This window comes from Megascapheus bottae, unplaced genomic scaffold (genome assembly GCF_031878675.1).
Source record: "Megascapheus bottae isolate mThoBot1 unplaced genomic scaffold, mThoBot2.hap1 HAP1_SCAFFOLD_53, whole genome shotgun sequence".
NCBI lineage: Eukaryota > Metazoa > Chordata > Mammalia > Rodentia > Geomyidae > Megascapheus > Megascapheus bottae.
In genome coordinates, this window is record NW_028327559.1 from 1803024 (window position 1) to 1829976 (window position 26953).

The 26953-nt window shown below is 37.3% G+C and overlaps 1 protein-coding gene across 6 annotated transcripts in view; it reads left to right on the plus strand.

Moving 5' to 3' along the window:
- The first annotated feature begins 1229 nt into the window (after positions 1 to 1229).
- Positions 1230 to 26953, plus strand: part of LOC150039682 (uncharacterized) — a 30393-nt gene continuing 4669 nt past the window's right edge. For 2 of the 6 annotated variants that reach the window (XM_090327673.1, XM_090327669.1), the window contains exons 1-10: positions 1230 to 1302; positions 10903 to 10987; positions 11281 to 11485; positions 14711 to 14770; positions 16986 to 17045; positions 19262 to 19312; positions 20177 to 20230; positions 20992 to 21042; positions 22376 to 22432; positions 24221 to 24274. In XM_090327673.1, coding sequence (XP_090183799.1) covers positions 11475 to 11485; positions 14711 to 14770; positions 16986 to 17045; positions 19262 to 19312; positions 20177 to 20230; positions 20992 to 21042; positions 22376 to 22432; positions 24221 to 24274 — 398 coding nt within the window. In that variant the 5' untranslated portion in view covers positions 1230 to 1302; positions 10903 to 10987; positions 11281 to 11474. Of the gene's footprint in view, positions 1303 to 6086; positions 6459 to 8635; positions 8743 to 8921; positions 8957 to 10902; positions 10988 to 11280; positions 11486 to 14710; positions 14771 to 16985; positions 17046 to 19261; positions 19313 to 20176; positions 20231 to 20991; positions 21043 to 22375; positions 22433 to 24220; positions 24275 to 26953 lie in introns of those variants that run through there. The other 4 variants (XM_090327672.1, XM_090327670.1, XM_090327671.1 and 1 more) reach the window with 4 other exon arrangements.

Sequence of the window (26953 nt, forward strand, 5' to 3'; positions counted from 1 at the left end):
TTGTCTGTGTTTTTGGGTACAGCCAGCTGTATTTCAAATGTTTTCATTGTGAGGAAAAATTCATTCAGTTCTATTTCCCCTCAATAGTATTGCATAGAGAATCTGAAGTATTCTGAAAAACTTTTTTCAGTATGTTGAGAGATTCCTTTCTCACCATTCCTGTGCATATTGACACATAAGTTACAAATAGTCTTGTATTAGCTTATATTAATTTTAAGGTGGAGAATTGGTTTGCCTTTTTTTCGTACATGTATACAATATATTGTAATCAATCTTCCTTTATTACTTTCCCCCAATTTTTTCAACAGGTTTCCTTGCTCTGTCAGAATTTTTGCAATCAAACTAGCTATTTCAATATTTACCCACTACTTTTATTTTACCCACCCTTCTCCATTTATACTTACGTAGTCCTTAGTCAAATTCCTGCTGTATATTTATCCATATAGGCCTAAACATGAATATATACTCCTTTTAGTTTTTGATTCCGCATGTGAATGAAGACCTAATTTTTGTGAAGCTAGTTGGTTGGGTTCCATGAGATGTTCTCAAATTGCCTCCCATTTTGTTGCATTTTTAATTTGTATGGCTGTGTGATATTGCAGCTATACAGACATTATATTAAGCTCATGAACAGTCTTTATAAAAATAAGAAGTCATGTTTATGTCTACTCTTCCTACACATTACTTTCTATAACTAGGGCAAATTCTGAAGTCGATAGATCATATTGACTTAACTGTTTCAATTTTCCTTGGTATTGAAATTGGTTTCAGCATTTTAGTGTAATGAGATTTACTAATTTTGTTTGCATAATTATCATTTTGTAATGATTAAACAATTTATTAGCATTTATGAATAGTACCATGGGGTTTAATTATGATATTCCTATACATATGTACATTGAACTTTGAATGAGTTTCTCCTGTCCTATTCCTTTTTAACCCATTTGTCCATACAGCATTTAATAGGTTTCGGCAGACTCTCTCCATATATAGGTGAGTGTCTGTATGAAACATCATCTTCCTCATACCTGGTTTCCATCTCCTCTCTCACTTATTTAATCAGCAGGTTTCCCTTTGTTGTGTTTTTGTTTCACTTTGTTTTGTTTTTTTATTACACATCTCCCATTTTTACTATTATTTATTATCATTACTTTAGATCTAGTTTCCACATGAATGGAAACCTGTGCTATTTGACATCTTGAGCTTGGTTTGTGTCAGTCAACATGATGATCCCAGTTGCATTCATTTGCCTAGAGACAATGATATTTGACTCTTCTTCATGTGAATCAAACTCCATTGCTTGTAAGTATTACATTTTTTCCTTTTGCCAATCCTAGCACTTGAACTCAAGGCCTGAGCACTGTCCTTGGTATTTCTCAGGGCTAGGGTATTACCACTTCTGGCTTTTTCGGGCTTTTGTGTTGGTAGTACCAAGGAATGTAACACTGGGCTTCGTGCATACTAGGCAGGCACACTACCACTAGGCTATCCTTTGGGCGCGAGTGTTACATTTTCTTTACGCATTCATTGGTTGTTGTTTACCTTGGCTGAGGCACAGCCTAACTGTTGGGAAGAGCACTACAATAAAAATGGGTATTATAAATGTTTAACTGTTTTAACAACTTACATTTCTCCAGATGTTTGTCCAAAGGTCATATAGCAGCATCTGAGTTTTATGTCTAATCAATCCTTTGACTCTATATGCAAAGGTCACACAGCAGGATTATAAGGTTGCTCTATTTTAGCCTATCCCAAGTGCCCCTAAATAGGAGAATTTTAGGTCAAGCCCTAGAGTTTGTTCTCTTGGCTTGCTTGCTGGTACTTAGCCACTTAAACCATACTCCAGCGTGGCTTGTTGCTGGTCACTTTGGAAGATGAAGTACCATGGTCTTTCCTCCAGGGCTGGGGGGAACTGTCATCTATCAGGTTTCACTCTACTGATTAGCTAGGGTTAATGGAACTAGCCAACATAAATAAATAAATATATATGTATAAATACATTTATGTATATACACACATATATACTGATACATACACATATATACATACTTATATGTGAGTTTGTGTATATATAGTCATATATATATTTACATACAAGTATGTATATATTTATAGCATCCTATAAGTATGTGATTTCCACAGTGGACACACGAAATTACATGCCCACCCACTGTAGTGTATTGTATAAAGGATATTTTCCCCATGTCTACTCTCACAACCTCATCATCAGCATTTGTTGTTTGCTTTTATAATAATTGCTGTTCTCACTGTGGTGAGATTGCAGTCTCAGGGTCACTTTGCAAATGAGGTGGAAACTGTTTGTACTGCTGCAACCTGAAGAAGTCATTTGCTAATTTATTAATTGGTTTTTGTTTGTAGAATTGTGTATTCTTCATATTAACCCTTATGTGTTTTATAGAGGACCAAGATTTTCTCCTATTGTGTAAATTGTTGCATGAATTTATGGTGTCATTTGATGTGTAGAGACTTTTTAATTGATTGGAATCCTATTTGTCAACTAATTCTTGTTCTTATTTTCTTGAGTCCTATCCAGGAGATAATTTCCTGTCTCTCTTGTTCACTGCACCCTGTGTTGTTCTGTAGTGATGTCAAAGTTTCAAATCTTAATATAAATAGCTTTGATCCATTTTGAATTGATTTTTGAACTGTATAGAGAGACTATGATTGTAGGTTCACTCTTCTACATGTAGATAAGCAGTTGTTCAAAATTGTTAAACCATACTTTTGATTCCTTTTTCCAATAATTGTATGAGGATGGCTGTGTGCATTTAATTTTGAGTCTTCTATTTTGTTTTCTTAGTTTTCTAAGGACCATGTTGTTTTTATCCATGTAGCTTTACAATCTTTTAAAGTCTGGTAGTATAAAACCTTTAGTGTTTTGATCTTTTTACCCAGGATTATTTTTACTACCTGGGATATTTTATGTTTCCCTATGAATTTAATGATTTATTGCTATGATGATTTGAGGAAAAAAATCACTGTGAAGTTTGGGTGAAATTTTGCAGAGATGTGAAGATTACTTTCAGAAAGGTTTAAAACTGATATTAGTAAATAATTAACATGAAATAATGATACATGTTAAGGCTTTACTGTAACTATCCCTTAATTATAATGATGAAGTACTATTAATATAAATTCCGACAATTCAGTTTTCCATGTTTTAATGTCTTTATCCATGTTTTGAAGGATTGATAGAGTACGCCCCTCTAGTTATTATTTAGGGTTCCTGCTAGGTATTGTTTTAATAAAGGCTGGTATTAATTGAAGAGCTTAATTTTTAGTGTATATTTACTACATAAAGCAGTATATCCATAATATTTGCCATGTGTATACACTGCATTTTAATAGGAAGAATCTCATCCTATTTCTCTTTCCATCTCCCATTCCTCTGTTCATTAACAGCCTTTTTATTTACTATAGTTTGATTATATTTAGCCTCCATGTTGGTTTTTCTGTGTATATGTGTGTGTGTACAGACATATATATATATATATAATATACATGTACTGGTATGCCTTTAAAGTTTGGATTCCAGCAATAATTGAAAATGTGATATTTTCTTTTTGAGCTTGGTTCATCTCAATCACATGATCATCTCCAGGACTGTCCACTGTACTGTAAATCACAGGATGTTAGGATTTTTTTAAAAAAAAATAACTGAGGATTTACGGAAGACGGCATGGAACTGAGGACCCAGACATTAACCCACAGACCTATGGTCAGCTAATCTTTGATAAGGGAGCCAAAAAAATAAAATGGAAGAAAGAAAGCCTCTTCAACAAATGTTGCTGACAGAACTCGTTCAGCACCTGCAGAAAACTAAAGTTGGATCCTTCTTTTTCACCTTGCACTAGGATTAATTCCAAATGGACCAAAGACCTCGAAGTAAAAGCTGATACACTGAAAACTTTATAAGAAGGAATTGGAGATACTCTAGGTCTCCTTGGCACAGGTTGAAACTTTCTTAATAAGGACCAAGAAACACTGGATAATTGGGACTGCATTAAACTGCAGAACTTCTGTATGGCAAAGGACATAGCTAGCAAATTAACTAGAAAGCCTACAGAGTGGGAGAAGATCTTCACTAACCATAGAATAGACAAAGGCCTCATGTCTAAAATATATGAACAGCTCAAAAAATTGAATCACTCCAAAAGTAATCTCCAAAGAAAAAACCATCCCATTAAAAGATGGGCCAAAGACTTAAAGAGAGACTTCTCTGAAGAAGAAATAAGAATGGCCTATAGACACATGAAGAAATGCTCGACATCTCTAGTCATAAAAGAAATGCAGATCAAAACAACTCTAAGATTCCACCTCACTCCAGTTAAAATGGCCAGGATCAAAAAATCTATTACCAGCAGGTGCTGGAGGGGATATGGACAAGGAGGGATCATTACTACACTATTGGTGGAGTACAAACTCGTTCATCCACTATGGAAAACAAGGCAGTCCCTCAAAAGACTAAATATAGAACTCCCCTATGACCCAGCAATTCCACTACTTGCCATTTACCCAATCATGCAGAAACAAGGACATACTAAATCCACCAGCACAACAATGTTCATTGCAGCACTATTTACCCTAACAAAGATATGGAACCAATCCAGATGTCCCTCAGTTGATGAGTGGATCAACAAGATGTGGTATTTGTACACAATGGAATTCTATGCTGCAGTCAGAAAGAATGACACCGCCCATTTGTAAGGAAATGGAAAACTTTGGAAGAAACCATATTAAGTGAAGTAAGCCAGACTCAAAGGAACACGGGCTCAATGATTTCCCTCATTTGTCATAATCAATAGAAACCTTGGGCTCTCCTAGCAGAGATTCACAATAGAACCAAATCTAGATTCATAAGGCCATATAGTATGACGCTAAATGTAAGGACGTCCAGGATAAAGAAACAAAAGCCATATAATGAGTGATTGCTGTCCTTAACGTACCATGTTATCTCTCATCTCTTTTACTGTCCCTTGGTTATCTCATATTATTACAATATTTCACTTTGTTATCTGTTATATTTTATATATGCTTCATTGCTTATTTGAAATAGGAGAGGGAAGAGGGGAAATCAAGTTGTGCGGTGGGAAGGGGGAGTGGAATGGGGACCATGACATGAAAAAGTGTATGAATATATATGAAGTAATGTACCTTCTATCTGGTGAATATAATGTAACTCTTATATTAATTACAATAAAATATATGAGAGAAAAAATAACGGAGTCATATTCCATCATATATATGTACTACAATTCTTTATTTAATCTTTAGTTCCTAGGCACTTTAGCTGAATCCATCGTATGCTTGTGGTAATCGAATTGAAATAAACATGGTATGCATGGGTTTTCCTGTATATTCATTAGATTCCTTGAGATATATCCCCAATAGCAATATGGCAGGGTCCCAAGCTAAATCTATTTGTAGAACCTACATCCTTCACCAGGGTGTTTCAAACCTACACCTAGTATTCTTGAATTAGATGGACCCACGTTTTCTTACTCTCCCTATATCTGGTATTATTCAGCAGCGTCTGAATACTGTCTCCATTCACAGATACATTCTATTGCAGCAGTTTTCAACATCTATCATTCTCTTTTCCTCATTTCCTTCTAATCTAATAAAACATTCCCATAATAATGAAGATACTCCTGTATTTTTGTGTATGATCCCATGTATCCTTTTACATATGTTTTTGCATATATGAGAGGAAACATGTGATTTTTCCCTTGTGAACCTGGCCTGAAAACAATATAACTTCATCTTTATGGATGAATAATACATATTATGTAGCTATACCCCATTTATCAATTCATTTGACAGTTTTGGGTCAACTGTTTCCATATGTTGGCTATTTTAAACAGTGCTACAAAGATTGTGTGTTTGCTTGTGCTTCTATCATATCCTGATTTACATTCTTTCAGATACATGACCCAAAATGTTATCACTGTATTGGTTGGTAAATGTATTTTTAGGTTTTTGAGGAACCTCCGTATCAGTTTCCACAGTGCTTGTACTGATTTCTGTTTCCTTACCATTTGTTGTTGTTTGTGTTGTGAGTGATTGCCAATTCTGACTGATGTTGAAGAAGTTCTCACGTTTGGTTTGTATTTCTCTAAGGGCAAGGAATTTTTGAAGACTTCTTCCTGATTGTATTCTTTCAAGATATGTCTCTTCCGTGTGTTTGCCCATTTGTTGGGTTACTGAGTCCCCCTTTGTGGTAATTTTTTTTCATAGAAATCTCCAAGGAGTCATATCCAGGGCATTTTAGCTTTATTTCATTTAATTTTCCTCTGTTACTGTATTCAACCATAACTATGATGTATAGTGTTAAAAATGTTAATTTGCAGTGATTTATTTCTTTTCATTTCTTTTTGAGGGAGGCAGCTCTTGCTTTGTGTCTGGTCCAGATGAGCTTTTTGCAGTCACCTTGCTGGGTAGGATAGGCGTGCAACACGGATCCCAGCCATTGTGTCTCCCTTGGAGCTAGGATAATAACAGTTAGTTCAGATGTGCTTTCAAGAACTAGTATTCCTTGGCTGACCTTGAACCACAGTCTCCAGTCTCTGCTTCTCAATAGATAAGATGGCAAGCTACAGCCACCATACCCAGCCATATAAATTCTCAATTCTCTGAAATGAGAGCGTGAGCGATTCAACTATTCCTCCCCAAGTCCTCACTATCGCTCTTGCCTAGTGGACCCCAATTGAATATGGGTCAGAAAATATCCAGCCTTCTAGTCATTCTATCCAACCAACAGTGGAAGACACAGATCAATGTAATATATTTATCAGAATACATAATAGGTGATAAGAGGATTCTGAGACTTCTCAACTTGTTACTGACTGTAGGATGGAGGAGGAAAGAGAAAAACAGAGTACATCAACAACATTAAACTAGAGAAAAGGGGACAATGCTTCAACTGAGTCCCTGTATTCTTAAGGTTAGTCACCAAGAACTTTGTACTTCTCCTTAAGAACCAATCAAGGAAGAGCAAATTTCTATCAGTTCAAGACTTTCCTCCCTTTGTGTTGTGCTTTCCTTTTCATGTGATGCAGTATAATATTTTAGTATTCTTTCAAGATATTCTTTGTATTAATGAAATACCCTGGTTCTCTTCACTAGGTGGGCAATTTTCCTTTTACCTATTCTCAGTAGGGAATTGGAACTAGTATTAACACTTATTTTTAATTAGAGTTTGTAAGAGTTTAGTAAAGCTTTTTATTTCAGAAATCTCTTTTTTGCCAGTCCTGGGATTGACCTCAGGGCTTGAGCACTGTCTTTGGACTTTCTAAAGGCTAGAGCTCTACCACTTAAACCACAGTACCACTCCTGGCTTTTTCTTTTTTTTTGAAATTATTTTTTGTATTTTTGAAACTCTTTGAAGAGCCAAGTCCTAAATGTAGTAGAAAACCACCTCCCAAAAGTTCAGTCCATTTTAAGATGATGAAGACATATAGATGAGTGACAGTTTGAGATGTCCTCCATATACCGTATACAATTACAATGAAACCCAACATGATTTTTATTCATAATTCTGATGTGTTGAACTCAGAAGGAATGCCTAAGTAAAAGTCTTTGGCTTAACTCACTGTAGTGACATTAATACAGGATGGACATCTTGGATCAAAGATAAGAGGCTACTGGGGAACCCCTGGAATGCTTCAATATCTCTTATAACTGGATTTGACTTAGCAGGAATAAATTTTTTAAAAAAGAATTCCTTTGTAAAAGAAAGTTTATACAAAAAATTTCTAAAAAACAAAGAACCATAGATATAATGTGTTCAGTACAGGAGAGAGAATGAATCTTAAAAGCTTAGCTCACTTCTGGTTTAATTTTACTAATCTAGGCCACTCTTGAAAAAAAGAGCTTATATGAAGAGCTCTGAAGTATGGCCTTCAAATATATTGGATATTAAGTTTACTAAGTAAATCTATGTCTAGTATATGACATATAGTATGCTACTTGTAATAGGATTATTCTATGTAATTAATCTGGGTTTGGAGGCAAAAATAAAATTTATTTCAATGCAGAACAAATTTTTCATGTTTCTATTAAATGTGTCATCCCAAACAACAATGTAATGGTGTTCTATGACTTGGAAACATAATGTAATTTACAGTATTGCCAAACAGAATTCCACAAAAACTTTATAGCACACCTTATGTGACTAGCTCAAAGTACTTAGTTCAACTAAGTGATATGGAAGCATTTTGGTAAATATCTGCAAACCAATACAGCAGTGAACAGTTCCTAATACAGAAGTCCATTAAGAAAAGTCAATTTTGTAACATTTTACATAAAAATAAAAGTAAAAAGGGCACTGCTTCATCAGCACATTCTTCACTTCTGTCTGGACGAGAGGCCAAACTTACTGTTCACTCTTCAGGTCATCTTGTTTTCCATTTAGTTCTTGATCAACTTGTTTTATGCATTCTGGTATGCCAGCATATTCCATGGGAACAAGCTCCACTAGTTTTGCCAAATTAAAAACATATCTAATTTTTGGCTGAATTTTGAGCTAATAAATGGTTTTGTAACACCCCAATTCTGGATTTTTTCTAGGTATGAACCAAATAATCAAATTCAAGTCTTCATGCATGCTAGGCAAATGCTCTACCACTAGGCCAATCTCCCAGACTTTTATTTCAGAAATCATTTTTCAAGTTTGGGTTAACGGAAAAATTCTCCACATTAAATATAGAGGCAAAAGAAAAGGTGAGGTATTCTATGTGTTGAAACTATTTTACTGTAGTGTTCGACTTTGGTCTTATGTCCTTTCCAATTTCAGTCCACTGTCTTTAAGGAGAACTGGTATGCCTTTAATTCTCAAACATTCCATTCCTCATTCTGCAGTGATGTAAAGATGACCAGTACATTCTGTTTGGGGTTGCCATAGGAGCAACTATATGAGTAGAGTTTGCTCTACAAGGTAAGGGTCTGAGCAAGGGCAGTCTGTCTATCATAGGGTTTGCTCTCTATGACATTGGACTTTCTTCCCATCCTTTCCATAGGGATTAAAGTAAAAAGAATGAGTTTTTTGAGGGAGGGCTTGTTGGATAATGTGAGGAGGAGAAGGGGCTGATTGGAGGGGACTTGGAGGAGTGAGAGCTGACTGGGGATCTCTCTGGTTCTTACATATGAAGGCTTAGTCTTGTAGCTACCTGAATAAAGTGTGTGTGTGTGTGTGTGTGTGTGTGTGTGTGTGTGTGTGTGTGTGTGTGTGTGTGTGTGTCTGTATGGGGACTTGAAACTGGGGCCTGGACACTGTTCCTTAGCTTTTTTTTCTCCAACTCCTACCACTTGAGCTACAACTCCATGTACAAGTTTTGCTGGTTAGTGGAGATTAGAGTTCCACGAAGCTTTTTGAGGCTTTGAACTTCTTGTCTTCAGATCTCAGCTCCTGAATAGCTGGGATTTCTGATTAGTCAATCACCTAAAGCTCATTTCCTCTAAAGATTTATCTTAACAAACTGGGTTTAGGGGAAGTGATGAACCAAAAGGAATGAAAAGAAAAAGAAAAGAAAGTTCTTAGCCTGAAAGGTAGCAGGAAAATCAGCTATGATTTAAATTTGTGACAGAGTTTGATCCTCCTCTGTGTCTAGCTGTTTACAAACTGAAAGGCTGGAGACAGTTTGAGTCCTTTTGCCTAATTATTTTAGGGTATCTGAAGCTCTTCACAGTTCTGTCACAGCTCCACAGCAGAAGCAGGGCTGGCTACAAGTCTTTTTTCTCTGCCTTAACCTCTTCTGGCTCCCATGGCTAGGGACTAAGGACTAGGGACTGCAAGCATTGGGAGTTCTGTTTCCTTTCTGTATGAAATGGTATGGCTGGATACAATGTGCTTTACAAGTGTCTGCTCCAGATCTAAAAGTCAGAACCAGTATTTTACCTAAATGTATTTATTTATATATTTTTACAAGAAGAATTTTATTTTCATGTTACTTTTTCTTTTGAAGAGTGTAGGAATGTATTACATGTATCTGGATGCCTTAGTGTAAATATCATATTATTATTATTATTGGACAATTTTGAGTATGTGGGTGTGTTTGTGTGTGTGTACAGATGTTGTGAATGTGTGGTAACACTGGGGTTTTAATTAAGGGTCTTAAATGCTTTCACAACTTTTTTTGCACCCAGGATTAGTGAATTATGACATCTGCTACAGGTCCAGTTTCAGCTTTTTTTCAGATATATATTTTTTCATATATTTTTATTGTAATTAATAGAAGGGTTACATTACATTCACCAGATGGAAGGTGCATTACTTCACATACATTGATACCCTTTCTCAAGTGCAGCTTTTTTTCCTTTTAGATAAGTGGAGTCTCCTGGCTGTTTTTTTTAGGTTTCTTTGAATTGAGATCCTCAGAACACCTTAGTAGCTAGGGTTATAATATCTTTTTATTTCCCATTGACATTGTATTATCTTAACATGTACCCACTCTGTGAAATATTATAGAATGTACAATATTTCTCATCCTTTTTATTTCTATTATAAAATGTTTCCAAGTAGAAAATCCATAATAACTGTGATATAAACTCTGTTAATAATGGATTTATTTACATCTCTATGTCCTGTGAAGCAATGCATTATCTGTAAAGGTGCCTTGTATATCAGTGAAAGTTTGTTGATTCAAAAATTTTTCTTCTCTTGTTCTGTAACAGAACTTTGAAAAGTAATTGCAGAATGTACTTTTCCCAGGATTGGTCAACTCTGAAGAATTATGGCTTTCAAGGTTTCATAGGCTATAGATTTTAAAAGGCTCACCACCACCTAAAACAGTTGTGTGTGCATGACTTTCCATAATGTTTGGTATATTAAGTATATTTTCAACACAATCAGTGTGAAATTCTTCTGTGTTTTCCTTCTCTTAGGTGAATGGTTTGTTACCTAGTGATACTATACTGAGATATATCCGGATTACACTGTAGCAGTGTTGACCCTCAACAAATATAATATGTAAGTCATGGGATTCAAAGATGCTTTAAACCATGAGTAAAAGTCCCAAGCTGGGCTGATGAGATTGAGAATATACCTATACTTTCTTTGTTAATAAATGTCAACTCTATGGAAATGATATGTCACACATTCACAAATTAAACACATTTCTTTTTCTTTCTTTCTTTCTCTTTTTCTTTTTGTGGTCTTGGTACTTAAAATTCAGGACATTAGCACTGTCCCTGAGGTCTTGTGCTTGGAGCTAGTTTTCAGATACTTTGTGCCACATCTCCATTTCTGTTTGTGAATTGCAGATGAGAGTCTCAGGGACTGTTGGCTGTGGCTGGCTTCAACCCTGAGCCTCAGCTCTATCTCCTACAGAGGAGAACTACCAGCGTATGCCAGCACCACCAGGCTTCCTTCTGTTTAAAATACTGCAGTTGAGATGCTGTGATAGGCATGCCTGAGTCCATGTAAACTGGGCTCTGGCAGAAGCTGTTGATCCAGCATGAGCAATTGGTGAGTGGATTTACCTGTCATCTGAAAGTAAAATCATTTTGAAATATGGTACCAAGACAAAGTTGATATTACTGCCCAACCATATCATGTAACTATTATCTGTTTTGAAAATAAATACCAAAGGAAAGAGGTCAAAAGAAACTTTCTCATAGGCTGTTCTAAAGTTAACTATGAGGAGCTAAAAGAGTATCACAGGTCAGGCACTCAAGTCACAATGACTAGTTTGAAGTGAGGAGGAATTCAGATATGAAGTAGCTAAAGGAATCAGGATAAATGTGTCAAAAGCCAGGACTATTTCACCTGAAATACCACCATCATGATGGATAGGAATCTTGCTTCCGCTGTGCAGATCTTTTTCTCCATAAGACAGGCAGGAAAGAAAGCTAGTATTGGTGGAAGCAAGGAGTAAAGGGGAAACAGAATCAAACATTTTGATGATATATCAGCTGGAATTTTTATTATAATGCATGAAGTGGAAAACAGTGAACAAGGATACAAAATTTAAAAGCCATATCAGCTGGAGTTTCTACATAACGAGCAAAAGGGATAAAAGGAGACCTGGAAGCAGAATTTGGGTGATATATCAGATTCAGCTTCTACATAGCAAGGGAAAGAAAATCTAGGAAACAACAAAACCACAGAAAACATTGGTGTAGGTTCACAAGGAAAGAATTCTTCATCAGTCTTGTCTAAAAGCTTTGTTTTTTAGAGATGAACATTTAGTTAGATCCCAAAGTCTCTTTTTTAGGAAAACACAAGAAATACCCTCTTGAATATATATATATATATCATATTTATAGTTAGTCTTCAGTGAATTGCAGCTAATTTGTGTGAAAAAGTACATATAGGAAGGGCCAGGTGTATGGCCTAGTGGTAGAGTGCTTGCTTAGCATGCAGGAAGCCCTCGGTTCTATTTCTTGGTAACACATACACAGGAAAAGTTGGAAATGGTGCTGTGTTTCAAGTGATATAGTGCTAGTCTTGAGAAAGCTCAAGGTCAGTGCCCAGGCCCTGAGTTCAGGCTCCAGAATTAGCAAAAATTAAAAAAGTATATATAGGATTGTACATAGTATTTGACTGTGCTTAATTTAATGATTCAAAGCAGATCCCATCTCTATCTAGAGAGGTCAGCTATGATAGGTCAAATAATGAACATAGATAGGCATATGTATGAAGATATACAGAGACTAAATAAGTATGTAGGACCGATTATTTTCTTTGATTTTATTTTGTAGGATGGGGACTTGAACTCTGGGCCTGTGTGCTATTGTCCCTGAGCTCTTCAGCACAAGGCAGGGGCTATACCACTTGAGCCATAGCACTACTTCTGGGTTTCTGGTGGCTAACTGGAGATTCCAGTCTCATTGGAAATTACAGTGGCAAGGCTGGCTTTGAAATATGATCCTCAGATTTCAACCTCCTGAGAAGCTAGGATTTTAGTCACTTGATCCCTGCATTATGGAAACTATTTTGAATGTCACAGCTGTGCAGCTCTATCTATGCCATACTGTCCTTTTAAAGTTGGGTGAATGATTGAGACACCAGTGAGGAGATGGGGTTCTTGATGTTTCAGTGAACAGTAAAGAGAAATCTTAGAAAACTCTGATAGGATAGCTTGTTTATAAGACCCTATTCTGAGAGACTGTACACATTTTGTAGACTGCAATGACAAATGATCACAGAAAAAGTAGCTTCCGCAGTAACAATTTACATCACAACACTGGGGGATATAGGGCTCAAATCAAAGGGCCCACAGCTACTTGGCACCTACACAGGGCTGAGGAAAAGGAAGTTCCTTGTAGATCCCTTTTCCCTGTTTTCCTGGTTGTGGACAATTGTCAGGCCCATGATTCCTCCTCTAGATTGCTGCCCTGCTTGGCACATGCCATTCTTATTTTTTCATATATTTTTATTGTACTTAATAGAAGGGTTATATGATATTTGCCAGATAGATGGTGCATCACTTCACATACATTGATAACCTTTCACATGTCTTGGTCCCCATTTCCCTCCCCCCACCCCCACCCCTCATCTAGTTTCCCCCCCCTTCCCTATCCAATTTCAAATAACCAAAAAGAAATATATCCGATATATCAGGTAACAAAGTGAGATACTGTAACAGTATGAGATAACCAAGGGACAGCAAAAGAGATGAGAGATAACATAGTACCTTAAGAACAACAATCATTCATTATATGGCTTATGTTTCTACATCCTAGAAATCCTTTGATTTAGCGTCCTACTCTATGGCCTTTTGTATCAAGGTTTTTGCCCTATTGCAAATCTTTGCTAGGACAGCCCAAGGTTTCCACTGATTATGACAAATGAGGGAAACCACTGAGCCTAAGTTCCTTTGAGTCTGGCTTACTTTAGTTGATATGATTTTTTTCTAAGTCTTCCCATTTCCGAACAAATGGGCAATGTCATTCTTTCTGACAGCAGCATAGAATTCCATTGTGTACAAATAACACATTCTTTTGGTACAGTGAATACTTTTTCAAAATCTAAATCCAAGATTTATGACTCAATGAATAGTGTGTAGATATCAATAACCTTGGGTAAAGCATTGAAGTCTAGGCATCAAGAATGATTTTAATTGTGAAAATGAACAGTGACTGGGTGTTCCAAAGAAATCATATTCTCAAAGAAATTAGGGAGAGAGTATGTGTGTGTGTGTGTGTTTATATGTGTGTGTGTGTGTGTTTATATGTGTGTTTGTGTGCTGGTACTCTGGTATTATGACATCTGCCCCTCTGCTCTTGTGCTTAAGTCTGATATTTTCTTTTCAACTTTCCTTTCCAGTCCAATATTTTGTTGCCAATATTTTGAATTGGAAATGTCCTTTCAAAGCCATTTCTATCTGATTTCCTTCCATTTATTATCATCAGTCCTCTCAGTAAATGTCATTATTGAGTTGAGCAGTGGTTCACCAATCCATTCCTGGCCATGCTGAGGGCACAACAGGGGTTCATGTGATGAGACTGCGTTGCCAAATGCTAGTCTCATCCCATGCAGCTTCATCTAGTGCAGGCTTCTGAGGTCAAATCTCAGTACTGCAAAGAGGCCTGGTAGGGATAGCAGAGGTGGAGGGGTAGCTTCTGTAGCAGATGCCATGCTTGGCATGGAGAAGTCCATGGTTTCAATACCCAGCATTGTAGATAGAAAATGATAGTTTTCTTTACTTTTTAGACTCAATTTTTGCATATGTGTTTAATTTCTTCACAGTGTGGACACTTACACCCAGAGGGGAAAGTTGTCCCAGTCCTGGCCGGCCCTGAACATCTGGTGAGTCCCCCGTGTACTTCTCATCACAATGCTAACCAATATGCAGTGTTGTAACCATAGACAATACCCATGGCAGGCACACAGTGTTAGTACAACCTTGTTTTCAGTTTTGAAAATAAACAGGCCACAATGGAACACACCAATAAACAACTGTTCCTGTTCTCTTTGGAAGTCAAGTTCCAGGATCTATGCAGATAAATGAAGATGGTCACGGTGAATATATGAAACTCACACTAATTGAATGGAATGGAATCAGATTTCACATACAAAGTAGCTAAAGGAGCCTGAATCAGTTCTTTATACCCCACACTTATGTTACCTTGAAAGACTCAGCATCACATCAGATAGAGGTCCTGCAGATCCTTTTATCAATCAGAGAGGTAGGACAGACAGCCACTAATACTGCAACCAAGTAGGGAACAGAGGAGCTATGGAAGCAGAAATGTAAAGGATATGTCATCTTGATTTCCTACATAGCAAGTGAAATGGAAAATAAGGGAAGCCACAAAGCCACAGTCAACACTGTGTACATTCATAAGGCAAGATCTCTTGGCCAATGTTGAATAAAAACTTTGTTTGGCAGAGGTGAACATTTATTACAGTACGAAGCATCATTTTCCAGGAAAATTCAGGAAGTACTCTCTTGCATATACAATATATAGATAGTTTTTGATGAATTATAGATACTTTGGGAAAAAAGTAGGTGTGAGAATTAACATAGTATTTGACTGCGTATAATTTAAAGATAAAGTAGTGATAATAAGGGGAAGGAAATGTATGTCTAGAGAAGTCAGCCATGAGGGTCAGATACTGGAATATAGATAGGTATGTGTATAAAGTTGTACAGAGAGTATGCATCAAGTTTGTGGGCAGTATTTTGAATGTCACAGTAGTGCACTTTTATCTGTGCCATTCCATCCTTTCACGAGTTGGGTGAATGACTAAGATGAGTGAGGAGAATGGAGTTCCTGTTGTTCTAGTGAGCCATAAAGAGAACTCTTAGAAAAATCTATAATCAGATCACCTCCATGAGACTTTATTCCAAGGGATTGTGTATGTTTTCTAGAGCTCAGTGACAAATCACAATGAAGTAGCTTCTGCACTAACAATGTATTTGAGAGCACTGAGGGGATTCAGTTCTCCAAGGGCCCATGAACACTTGGCTCTGACTCAAGGATGAAGAAAATAATTGAAGCACAAAGTCCCATTTTGTTGTGATAGTTTTCTTGCCCATGGATTCATCCTCTAGTTTTCTGACCTACTTGGCACATGCCATTCTTTCTGTACAGTAAATACTAACATTTTTTTGGCCAGTCCTGGGCTTGAGGTCAGGGCCTGAATCCTGTCCTTGGATTTTCTCAAGTCTAGAGCTCTACCACTTGAGCCTCAGCACCATTTCTGACTTTTTTTTTCTATGTGTGTGGTACTGAGGAATTGAAGCCAGATCTTCATGTGCTAGGCTAGCACTCCACCACTAGGCCAAATTCCCATCCCAATGCCAATTTTTAACAAATATGAATCCAGGGTTTATGAGTCGATGTGTATTGTATAGCATCATTTATCTTGGGCGAATCATTAAAGTCTTGGGATCAAGACATGATTTTAATTGCTGAAGTGAAGAGTGACTGGGTGTTCCAAAGAAATCACATACTCAACCAAAGAAATTATGGACTGTTTAACCTATGTGTTTGTATGTGTGTGTGTTTGTGTGTGTGTGTGTGTGTGATATGTGTGTTTATGTGTATTCATATGATTATGCACTGGTATTATGACATGCCCCTCTGCTCTTGTGCTCTAATATAACGCATTATCACTCAAACTCCACATTTGTAGTCCAATGTTTTGGTGCAGGATTGGAAATAGCCATTCAAAGCCATTTCTACTCTGAGTGCCTTCCACTTGCTATCATCAGATCTTCCACGAAATGTTATTCAGTGGTTCACCAGTCCATTCCCTGCCATTCTAAGAGAAAACAGAGGTTCACATGATGAGGCAGCATTGCCAAAACTCGAATCACTCCTATGCAGCTTCATCTAACCCAAGATTCTGAAGTCAAACCTCAATACTTCAAGGAGGCCTGGCAGGGATAGCAGAGGTGGAGGTGGAGCTCTAATATCAGATCCCATGCTTGGCATGGTTTCAATACCCAGCAATGTAGATATTTTTCTGTACTGTTCTGGCTCAATTTTTGTGTATGTCTTTAATTTCTTCACAGTGTGGAATCTGACACCCAGAGGGGAAATGTATCCCAGTCCTGGCCGGCCCTCAACATATGGTGAGTCCATGTACTTGTCAACTGAGTGATAAACAATGTAAAGTGTTGTAACCGTAGACAATATATATGACAGTCGATCAGTATCAGTACATCCTTGTTTTAAGTTTTGACATAAATAAGAATAGAAAAGGTCAAAAGACAATTGTTCCTGTTTTCTTTGAAAGTCAAGTAGTAGGATCTATAAAGGGAAATGAAGATGGTCACAGTTCATGTATAAAACTCACACCAATTGAATGTATTGGAAACAGATTTCACATAAAAAAAACACTAATGGAACCTGAATCACTTCTTCATACTCCACTCCTCTGTTACCTTGAAAGGCACACTATCACACTGGATGGGAGCCTACAGATCTTTCTATCAATCAAGGAGGCTAGAAAGACAGCCAACAGTAGCACCAGCAAGTGGGAACTGAGGGAGTCATGGAAGCAGCAGTGTAGATGGTATATCAGCTTGATTTCCTGCATAGCAAGTGAAATGGAAAATAAGGAAAGACACAAATCCACAATATATGTCCATAAGGAAAGAATTCTTTGTCAATCTTTTATACAAGATTCCTTTATCAGAGGTCAACATTTCTTTGGACCAAGAACCTCATTTCTAGGAAATTCCCCCTTCCAAAAATAGTATATTTTGTGATTGTTTTTGATGAATTGTACCAAATTTGGGTGAAAAATAGTTTTAGGAATTTCCACAGTGTTTTACTCTGTATAATTTAATGATTCAAAGCAGATCACACATATATCTAGAGAGGTCAGCATAAAATAACAGATACCAGAATATGGATATACATGTGTACAAAGATGTTCAGAGACTGAGCACATAGAATGTGGAGAACTATTGGAGTGTCACGGCAGTGCGATTTTGTCTGTGCCATTCCATCCTTCTGAAAGTTGGGTGAAGGACTCAGTCAGACTCCAGGAGAAAGTGAATTCTCCCGGTCCTTGTGAGCAGTGAAGGGAACTCTTAGAAAACTCTGATCAGACCACCTGGGCATGAGACACAGATTGAAGGGTTTGTACACATTTTCTAGGATGGCAATAACAAAGGATCACAAAGGAAGAACTTGTGCACTAACAATTTACCTCCCACGACTGGGGATTATAGGTCTGAAAGTGGCTGTGAACATTTGTCTCTTGTTCGAGACAGTAGAAGAGAATGTCTCCACAAAGTCTCCCTTTTGGCTTGGACAATTTTTTGGTCCATCCACTCCTCCTTTAGATTTCTATCCTATTTGGCAGATGCCATGTTCTTCTGTACAGTTAATGCAACTTTTTCATAAATGTGAATCGAAGGTTTCTGACTCCATGAATAGTGCACAGACGTCATTTATTTGGGTAAAGCCTTAAAGTCTTGGCATCAAGACATGATTGTAATTTTTGAAATGGACAGTTGCTGGGTTTTCTCACAAGATCACATTCTTCATCAAGGAAATTACCAATTGTGTGTGTGTGTGTGTGTGTGTGTGTGTGTGTGTGTGTGTGTGTGTGTGTGTTCCTGTGCAGTTGCTGTGGTATTTGGCCTTGTGCTCCTTTTGTTCTTGTGCCACGGGTGTTGCTTCCATTCTTTTTTTTTTTTTTTTTGCCAGTCCTGAGCTTCGGCTCAGGGCCTGAGCACTGTCCTTGGACTTTCTCAAGGCTAGAGCTCTACCACTTGAGCCTCAGCACCACTTCCGGCTTTTTTCTATGTATGTGGTACCGAGGAATCGAACCCGGGTCTTCATGCATGCTAGGCAAGCACTTTAACCACTAGGCCAAACTCCCGGCCCTGTTGCTTCCATTCTTGATCTGTAGATTCCCTCATCAGCATTTTGCTGCTGAACTGAATTAGCCTTTCAGACACATTCTTTTCCTTAGTGACTTTGTTTTTGTCATCTGTCTTCAGTTCTCTCAGTACATGATCCAGTAGATCACAGAGGTCTGACAGTGGTTCATCTACCCATGCCAGATCATCCTGAGAGCACAGCCAGCAAGGGATGATTGAGTCAGCATAGACAAAAGCAATCTTCTGTCCTCAGAAGCTTCATTCAGCACTGGGCCCAAACTTTAAGCTGCAGTTTCAGAGACAGGGATTGAAGCTATAGAACAGTTAGATACACAACTCAAATGCATATCTAGCACAAACCATAGTTTAAACCCCCAACCTTTTAGGGAAATGCATTGTTTCTTCTCCCAGTGTCCCACTTAATTGTCTCTATGTTTTGTATTTTGTTATAGTGAGCACCACACATTAGAGGTCCTCATATCTGAACCGAGCGCAAATGTTTGGTGAGTTGATTTGACATCTCAGTGTACAATCGTTTTGGAGTCTGAGGACAATACAGATTATACAGACAGCCTAGGAATATCTTTATGAAGTCATTTTGAATATTGACACAAATAGAGGATGATTGAGTTGGTCAAAGAACACTGGTGGATTGGCTGCTCTGTAGTCTAGGAAGCAACCAAATTTTTCATAATGTCAGTGCTTGTAGGTTGCTTTCTATTAGCCAACGGAGGTGACAGTCCTACTCAGAACTAACCCTGTGGTGAAATGGTGTGTAGAGCCTACTATTAAAGTTCTTATTGAGTGTGGATTGACCCTGCATTCTCCAGAATGGTGATACTGAAAAGCCCACCATTATATTGATGGAAGTCCTGCTTCTGGCCTACTGTCCATTGTTCCTATCTGAGAGTTGAAATCAGTAAAGATATCCCAGATTATTGAAGGAATGGAGGAAGCAGAAAATTAGGGAATTCAGGGTTGAGTTCCTTTGACTTGCATTGAAAGTTACACAAGATGGAATTAGGCATTGTGGTAGATGTACTGAGAAAAATTCTTCCATCTTGGATGAAACCTTTAATTTTCTGAGGTCCATATTTAATATCCCCAAGAGATACAATTCCATTTCTATGGCAAAATGGAATACTGCTTTTCATTTAATAACATGCCTCTCAGTTTTGCACTGCAGTACCAGAGAAAATCACTCGAGGGAACACAAGAGCTGGAGATGTAGATGTAGCTCAAGTGGCAGAACATTTTCCTAGCAGGAGCAAGGCCATGATTTCGATATCCAGCTTGTATAAAACATGTTTGAGTTCCTCTACATGGTCCAACTCAATTATCTGTTTCTAATTTTATTTCATTACTAGTGATGTCACGACGTTTCCAGCCACTGCGGTTTGTGACTCGAACATTGACATTTGGTGAGTTGTCTATCATCTGAAAGTTAAACTGATTTCAATGTAAGTACAATGCCCAATCAATATGGCAGCTTCTCAGAGAGTTCTCATGTAATCCTTGTGTGTATTGAAATAGAGAATGATAGCATAAATGAACACACACTTGATCATGGTCTGCTTTGAAGTGAAACCTAGCAACCAAATCCTTATTTACATATCAGTTCCTGCATGCAACTTTCACAGAGCCAACAGTGGTAAGAATCCCAGTTAGAAACAGTCAGAATGGTCTTAGTGGTTTCTCAATGAAACGAACAACAGATCTTTTTCATTCTCCAGAATTCTGATACCCACTATCAGAACTGATGAGAATCCTTCTTCTTCGGCTACCGTTCCTTGTCCATTTGTGAGAGGCAGTTAAAAAAAAAACAACCAAATAAATGAAAGGACAGAGGGAGTAGAGCAGACTTAGAATGCAGAAAATTAGAAGTTCTAAAGCATTGAGTTCCTCTGAAGTGAGTTCCAACTAGCATTAAACTGCATAATATCAATAGCATTGTGCTAAGTTTACTAGGAAAGAAAGACTTTAATCATGCATAAAAGTTTTCTTTTACACAAGAAATTAATTTTCCTTTCCAGGGAAAAATGGAAATACCTTTGTTCATTTTGCTAAGTTATGTATTATTTCTACTCATGAATTTATTTGTGTTAGATAAACTGTAGCCAATTTGAATAAAAAACTAAGACTATGAGTTCACATGGCATTTGACTATCGTTTAATCCTCTAGCACGGATGGAAAAGATCCAACAGAAGTTGGGACAGACGAATTGACAAAAAGGTCAGATATCTATATGTAGATAAAGATATATAAATATACATGGTTGTTAAGCAGAGTGTTTCTGGGAATTATGTTCAAAATGTTCTCAGTGCAGCTTTTGTCTGTAATATTACTCCTTTTCCATGGTTGTTGAATAAATGAGAAACGAGTCTCATAAAAGTGTTTTGCTATTTCAGTAAGCAGTGAAGCAAAATTCCTAGACAATCCACACCTTGCTGATATATGAGATCCTACTAGAATTAGATTTGTTCCTTTGGTGTTACAGCAGTGACACACAATTCCATGCATTTGTTCTGACCAAATGAATTTTTTCAAGGTGAAGAAATAAAATGTCATACCAAAGAGACTACAAGTTTGTTTCATTGTGAAAGGGGTAAATAACCTCTTGTACAACTCTTTCCCATATTTTTGCTGGTTATGCCCAGTTCTCTGATGGGTGTGCTCTTTCTCTAGATCCAAAACTTCATTTATGCATAATATTTTCATTGTCCACTTCATGCCACATTTTAAACACAGTGGTTCTAAGGTTGGTGACACTATGAACACTTTATAGACAGCATTTTTTTATTGTAATTAGTAAAAGGGTTACATGATATTTGCCAGATAGAAGGTGCATTAATTCACATACATTGATACCCTTTCAGATTATAGACAGCATTTATACTGGTGAAAGAGATGAATCCATGGCATTATGATTTTATTTTACTTCTTACTGCTCACATGTGAATACAGGGATCATGAAAAAATTCACATTTCAAATAAAAGAGTTTGGAGACAGATTGGGTCCACGAGCATGTGGGATGGGGTACTCTGATACTATGGCTTCTAGTCAGGGCTTCAGGAATAGTCTACTTTCTTGCTTATACCTGAGGCTCTGCTTCTGGAACCACACATACAGTGCAACATTTTACTGGATCCTTGGAGATGGACAATTACAAAAATAAATTTCTACCCTGGATGTTTTCATATTGCTGTCCTCTGATCTTTGCCACCTGTGTAGATATAATTATACATATGAACCAAAAGCATGCACATCCATCGTACATTCTGGTGAAAGCCCAAGTGGAAAGATCACTGATCAAGCAAGCCTAGGCACAAAGATTCACCATACCATGAACAGAGAGTATCACAGATAGTGCTCTGAGTTGAGACCTGAGTACTGGAGATAAGGGATGTTAGGGACAGAAAAGCTAGAGATACAGCTCCATTGGCAGATACTTGTGTGGCATACTCAAGGTCATAATTTCTATACCTAGTAGTGTCAGAAAAAAATGTGTGATTTTTTTCCAACATGGTGCAACCTGATTTTTGTATATGTTTAATATGTCCACAGTGAAGACAACGACTTGACAATGGTTGTTTTTCATTCTAATGAAGACAACAGTAATTGGTGAGTTGATTTTTTTTAGTAATATATCATTCTCGAGGATAATGTGTCTTCAGACTACACAGGACTGCCTGTCCATATCTGCAGGTAATCATGATCTGGTTTGAAACTTATTAGAAAATGATAGAGTAGATCAAAATACACTGGCTCATGGGGTGCTATGAAGTCAAGTACTAGCATCTCAAATCCTTACATCACCACAGTGCCTGTCAGCTAGTCACATGAGCCCAGGCAGCTGGGAATCCCTTTCTGAAACAAAAAAGTAATCCCAGCGGTCTATATGGCCCATAAAGGAAGATTATATCCTTCCTTCTATAGATGCCTGCAACCACAATCAATGGTAGCCCTGCTTCTAGACTTCTGTTCCTTGTCCCTATCTTAGAGGCAGGAAAGTCACCAGGGAATAGAGGACACCTAGAATGCTGATATTTAGATGATATCTAAGTCTTGATTTCCATTGAAATTAGTTGAACTGAAACCAGAAGAGGTTATTCTCCATCAGATCAGGTAGATTTATTGGGTCATAGTATTCTTAACTTTTAGGGAAAAGTCTTACCTTTTGCAAGTAGAAGAGTTTAATTTCTCTAAGACACCTCCAATTGAGTTTCTTAGCATGTATGGATACTGAACATACCTATCCAAGTAGACAAATGTGCAGACTGAGAATTGTGATGTTCATGGAGGTTTCCAGCACTAGAGAACACCATTGACCTAGTTTCTATCTGATCTGAATACAGGGTGTATAGGAGTCTTTCTAACTTTGTTTCTTTGGGTAAAACAGAAACTTATCTGGATAAGAGAGAAACATGTCAGGAAAGCAATGTTTCATTTCCCTGTTGTGTTTAAGACACTGTAAAAACACCCACACAATCTAAAAGAACATTTCATTCAAAATGCTTTGGTATGAGATTTTTCAGATTGGGTGAAGGACAAAAGAATCCTGAAAGAGCAAGAAACAAAGAATTTGGAAAGAGCCAGGAACAGGCTGCAGTTGGCAGGGCGTAGAGGAACCTTCAACAGCAGGTGAAGCTGGTTCTACAAGTACCCACTCATCATCACTGTTGATGGAACCCGCCTCACATTTATACGTGTTTCATGTTTATTCTTAGTTGCAAACAATGAGCATAAAAGTTTTGTTGCATGGATATGGCTTTGTTGTATGGAATTGTCCCAGACCAAATATGTCCCTTCCCAAACTACTCTCTCTTCTTTATATGGAAAGGTTGTTGCCAAGTCTCAAAGTGACTGGATTTATATGGTAATAATGTTCAATCTTGGCACCACATACTCTGAAGATTATCCCAACATGTGAATGGAGGATATAGCAGTATCGTTCAGAGCAAGTAATGACTCCATGGTTACTTTCTCTCCTCTGTCTTCAGTTACTTGGGAAAACTGGAGGTTCTGATTACATGTGATGAAGATCATGGATAGATGACTACCCTGCCTTCTCCTTAGGAAGTTGTGGCCTAGTGTCTTGGTGACTCAATGAGTAATGTGTTCTCTTTAACTTTGGAGATGACCTTGCACCTGTCTTCTTTTCTGATCCAGTGAGCTAGATACACAATTACTTTAGAACGCTTATTGTTAATATTTTATCACCAAGTATATTTCTTTGATAATCTTAAACTGTAATGTTGTGCTGATTTGAAATCAAGTGTGTGAAGAATATCTCAGTTATAGGGAAGAAGCATAGTCCACTGTTTTGTGACTTGCAAAATAATTTGACCCAGAATATGAAGTTTAATTATTCATGTGATATCTGACTATATGTATTTTTTGTCCCTATAGCACATCTGCATTTGAATTTTGTTCAGCACATGATGATGACAGTGTGACTGAAAGGTAAGCTATAATCCAAGCCATATAATAGAGTGCTAGACAAATGTATATGTAGAAGTTTATGTACATATTTTATATGAATGTATGTACAGACACATGGACACATAAGTATCCACATTCATAAGACTGGAGCTGAGCCCTTGTATTTGAAGATATACAAACAGCATGAAAGGAGCGGTGACATGTGTGATGCAGTGCAATTCAGAAAGTGAAAGATTCTGTGTTGGATCACCAGTGCTGCTAGGAAAATGAAAGAAATATGCATCAGGAAGGGTCTGCCTGTCACACTGACTGTGTGGTATGTGGAAATTGGAGGTGATCCTATGTAGAAGCCAGCATGGAAAACAAGTTATTGAGACCCTTATCTCAAGCAATGAGCCTGTCCTAGGAGCTCACAGCTGTATTCCCTTCTCCCAGGAGCACAGATAACCAGGTGATGATCTGAGGCCACTTCCAGACCTAGACAGAAGGAAGACCTTCCTGGAAAGACATCTACAGCACCAAATGACTTAGGCCATTACTCAGGTGGTCGAGTGTTTGCCTAGCAGGCAAACAGAATGCCCTGTCATCACACTCCAGTGTGACAAAAAGGGGAAGCATTCAGTAACTTTCCAACAAGCTCCTACTGGGCTCTGTAAAACATTAGGTGTGACTCCTTCTGTGCTAATACACCACTGACTCTGTACCCGCCTCCAAAACTCCCCACCCTGTGACTACTATTCTACTTCACACTTCTTGAGTATCATGTTGAGCTGTCACCTTAAAGTTAATATGTTTTTCAATATCATCACTTTGTTTTCATTTGCTTGAAGACACTTTACATTTCTTTCTTGGTTTATCAGTCCCCCGATCATTCAAGTGTCTATCAATTAACTTTCATGCGTTGTTTTGTCCTCTCTCTTTTTGTATCTCTATTGCTTTGTAAAAATAAGATACATTGGTATATCCAATTTTTGTTTCAGTTTCTTCTAACCTGGTTATTAGCTTAACATGTGATTTTCTGGTAGAATGTATATTCTTCAGTTAGAAAATGAAATGTTTTGAAGTGTCTTCTAGACAAATTTGAAATGTGGTAAACTTTGATGTTTTGTGATTGACATTTTTGTCTGAATGATCCTTCCTTTCTAGCAATGGATATGAATGCATGTAATATACTCTTCAAGTATATGTCTCCTTGTAGGTCTCATGATGTTGTTTTTATAGAAAAGCATTTTCCTGCACTATATACCTCTATCTTTACAATAACTATTCCTGGTTGTTTATTTGATGTATTTGCCATAATTTCCTGCTCTTCTTGACATCTTTTTCCAGTGATTGCTGTAGTCTGGGTTTTTTTTTACATATCAAGAACTGCTTGTTATTACTTTCATTTGATTTTTTCTAGACATACAATCTTCCTTTCCATCCTCACTCTTAAAAATGGGTATTCAGCAGCCAGCATATCATTGGGGCAGGGGTTTTCAAACTTACTCTACCATTGGCACTTTCATTGGATACAATAATGCATATTCCCCTAAGTTTCTGATTGATCAGAAGAGACATATTGCTCCCATTCTCATTTATTTCTGTCATATATCCTTGTTTCATTGCTTCTTTGTTATTTGGTGGCTGCCAACCCAGAGAAGGATTGATTCTCTTCTTCTTTGTGTATTAGCCTAAAATTGTACCCTGTATGACTGGCAGTAAGTTGACTTAGTGAATGTCAGTAAAGATATGATTAAAATACTTGATTATCATCAAAGTACATATTTATTTCAGCTTGAAATAAATGTTTTTGTGGGGTCTGTGGTAATATTAACAAACTATTGTTAAGTGAAGGATAGTTATACAATAGTAAATGTTAATAGATCATTTTTATTATAATCAAAATGATGACCTAGTTTCATCTATCTTCTGATTTTATCTATCATTATGTATGGTATCCTATGAGGTAGCAATTTGCTATGAGTAGTGAAAATTGATCATTTGTATAAAGTAGATTGTTCTTTGACTGAACATGTATGCTAAAGTTATGTGTCATGCCTGCCTATATATTCCAATACACTTCTATCCTGAAAATTGGCTGTAGGACATAATGTGTGATCTAGGATGGGAATGTGAGTTAATATCCTTGAAGGCTCTCAATGATCTGATGATATTTACATATATACATATCTACGCGTACTCCTAAGGTCAGAATGAAGGCAAGAAATGTGTGCATACACACACAGATGTCAACATGTTAAACAAGAAGTAGCAGAGCAATATGGTATAGGCATGAGATCCCAGCTGTGAGACATAGGTAGGAATACTATAGGCTGCTGTGAAACCTAAGCAGTGAAGGAAACTCTGTGGGAAATGTATGAGAGGTAAGAGATTTTGCCCCAAAATGAAGAACTGTCATCTGATACTACAGCTGAACTTCCTGAAAGAAACAAAAATGAAGGGTAGGGTGTAAATATACATACACTCTCACCTATGTGTATCTATGCATATTTACATGATGGTAAGTCCAGACACACTTGAATGGATAGTTACAGAAAAGAAAGTGATAGAGATTAGAGAATTTAATTTTAAGTATTGATGACACTGCAGAGCCTTTGATATTTTTCTAAGATCCTTGGGCTCTAGTATCAGTAGAGACCTTTCTAAAATCTTAGGTATTTCCAAGAAGAAATACCATGAATTCTTCTTGTTCCTAGT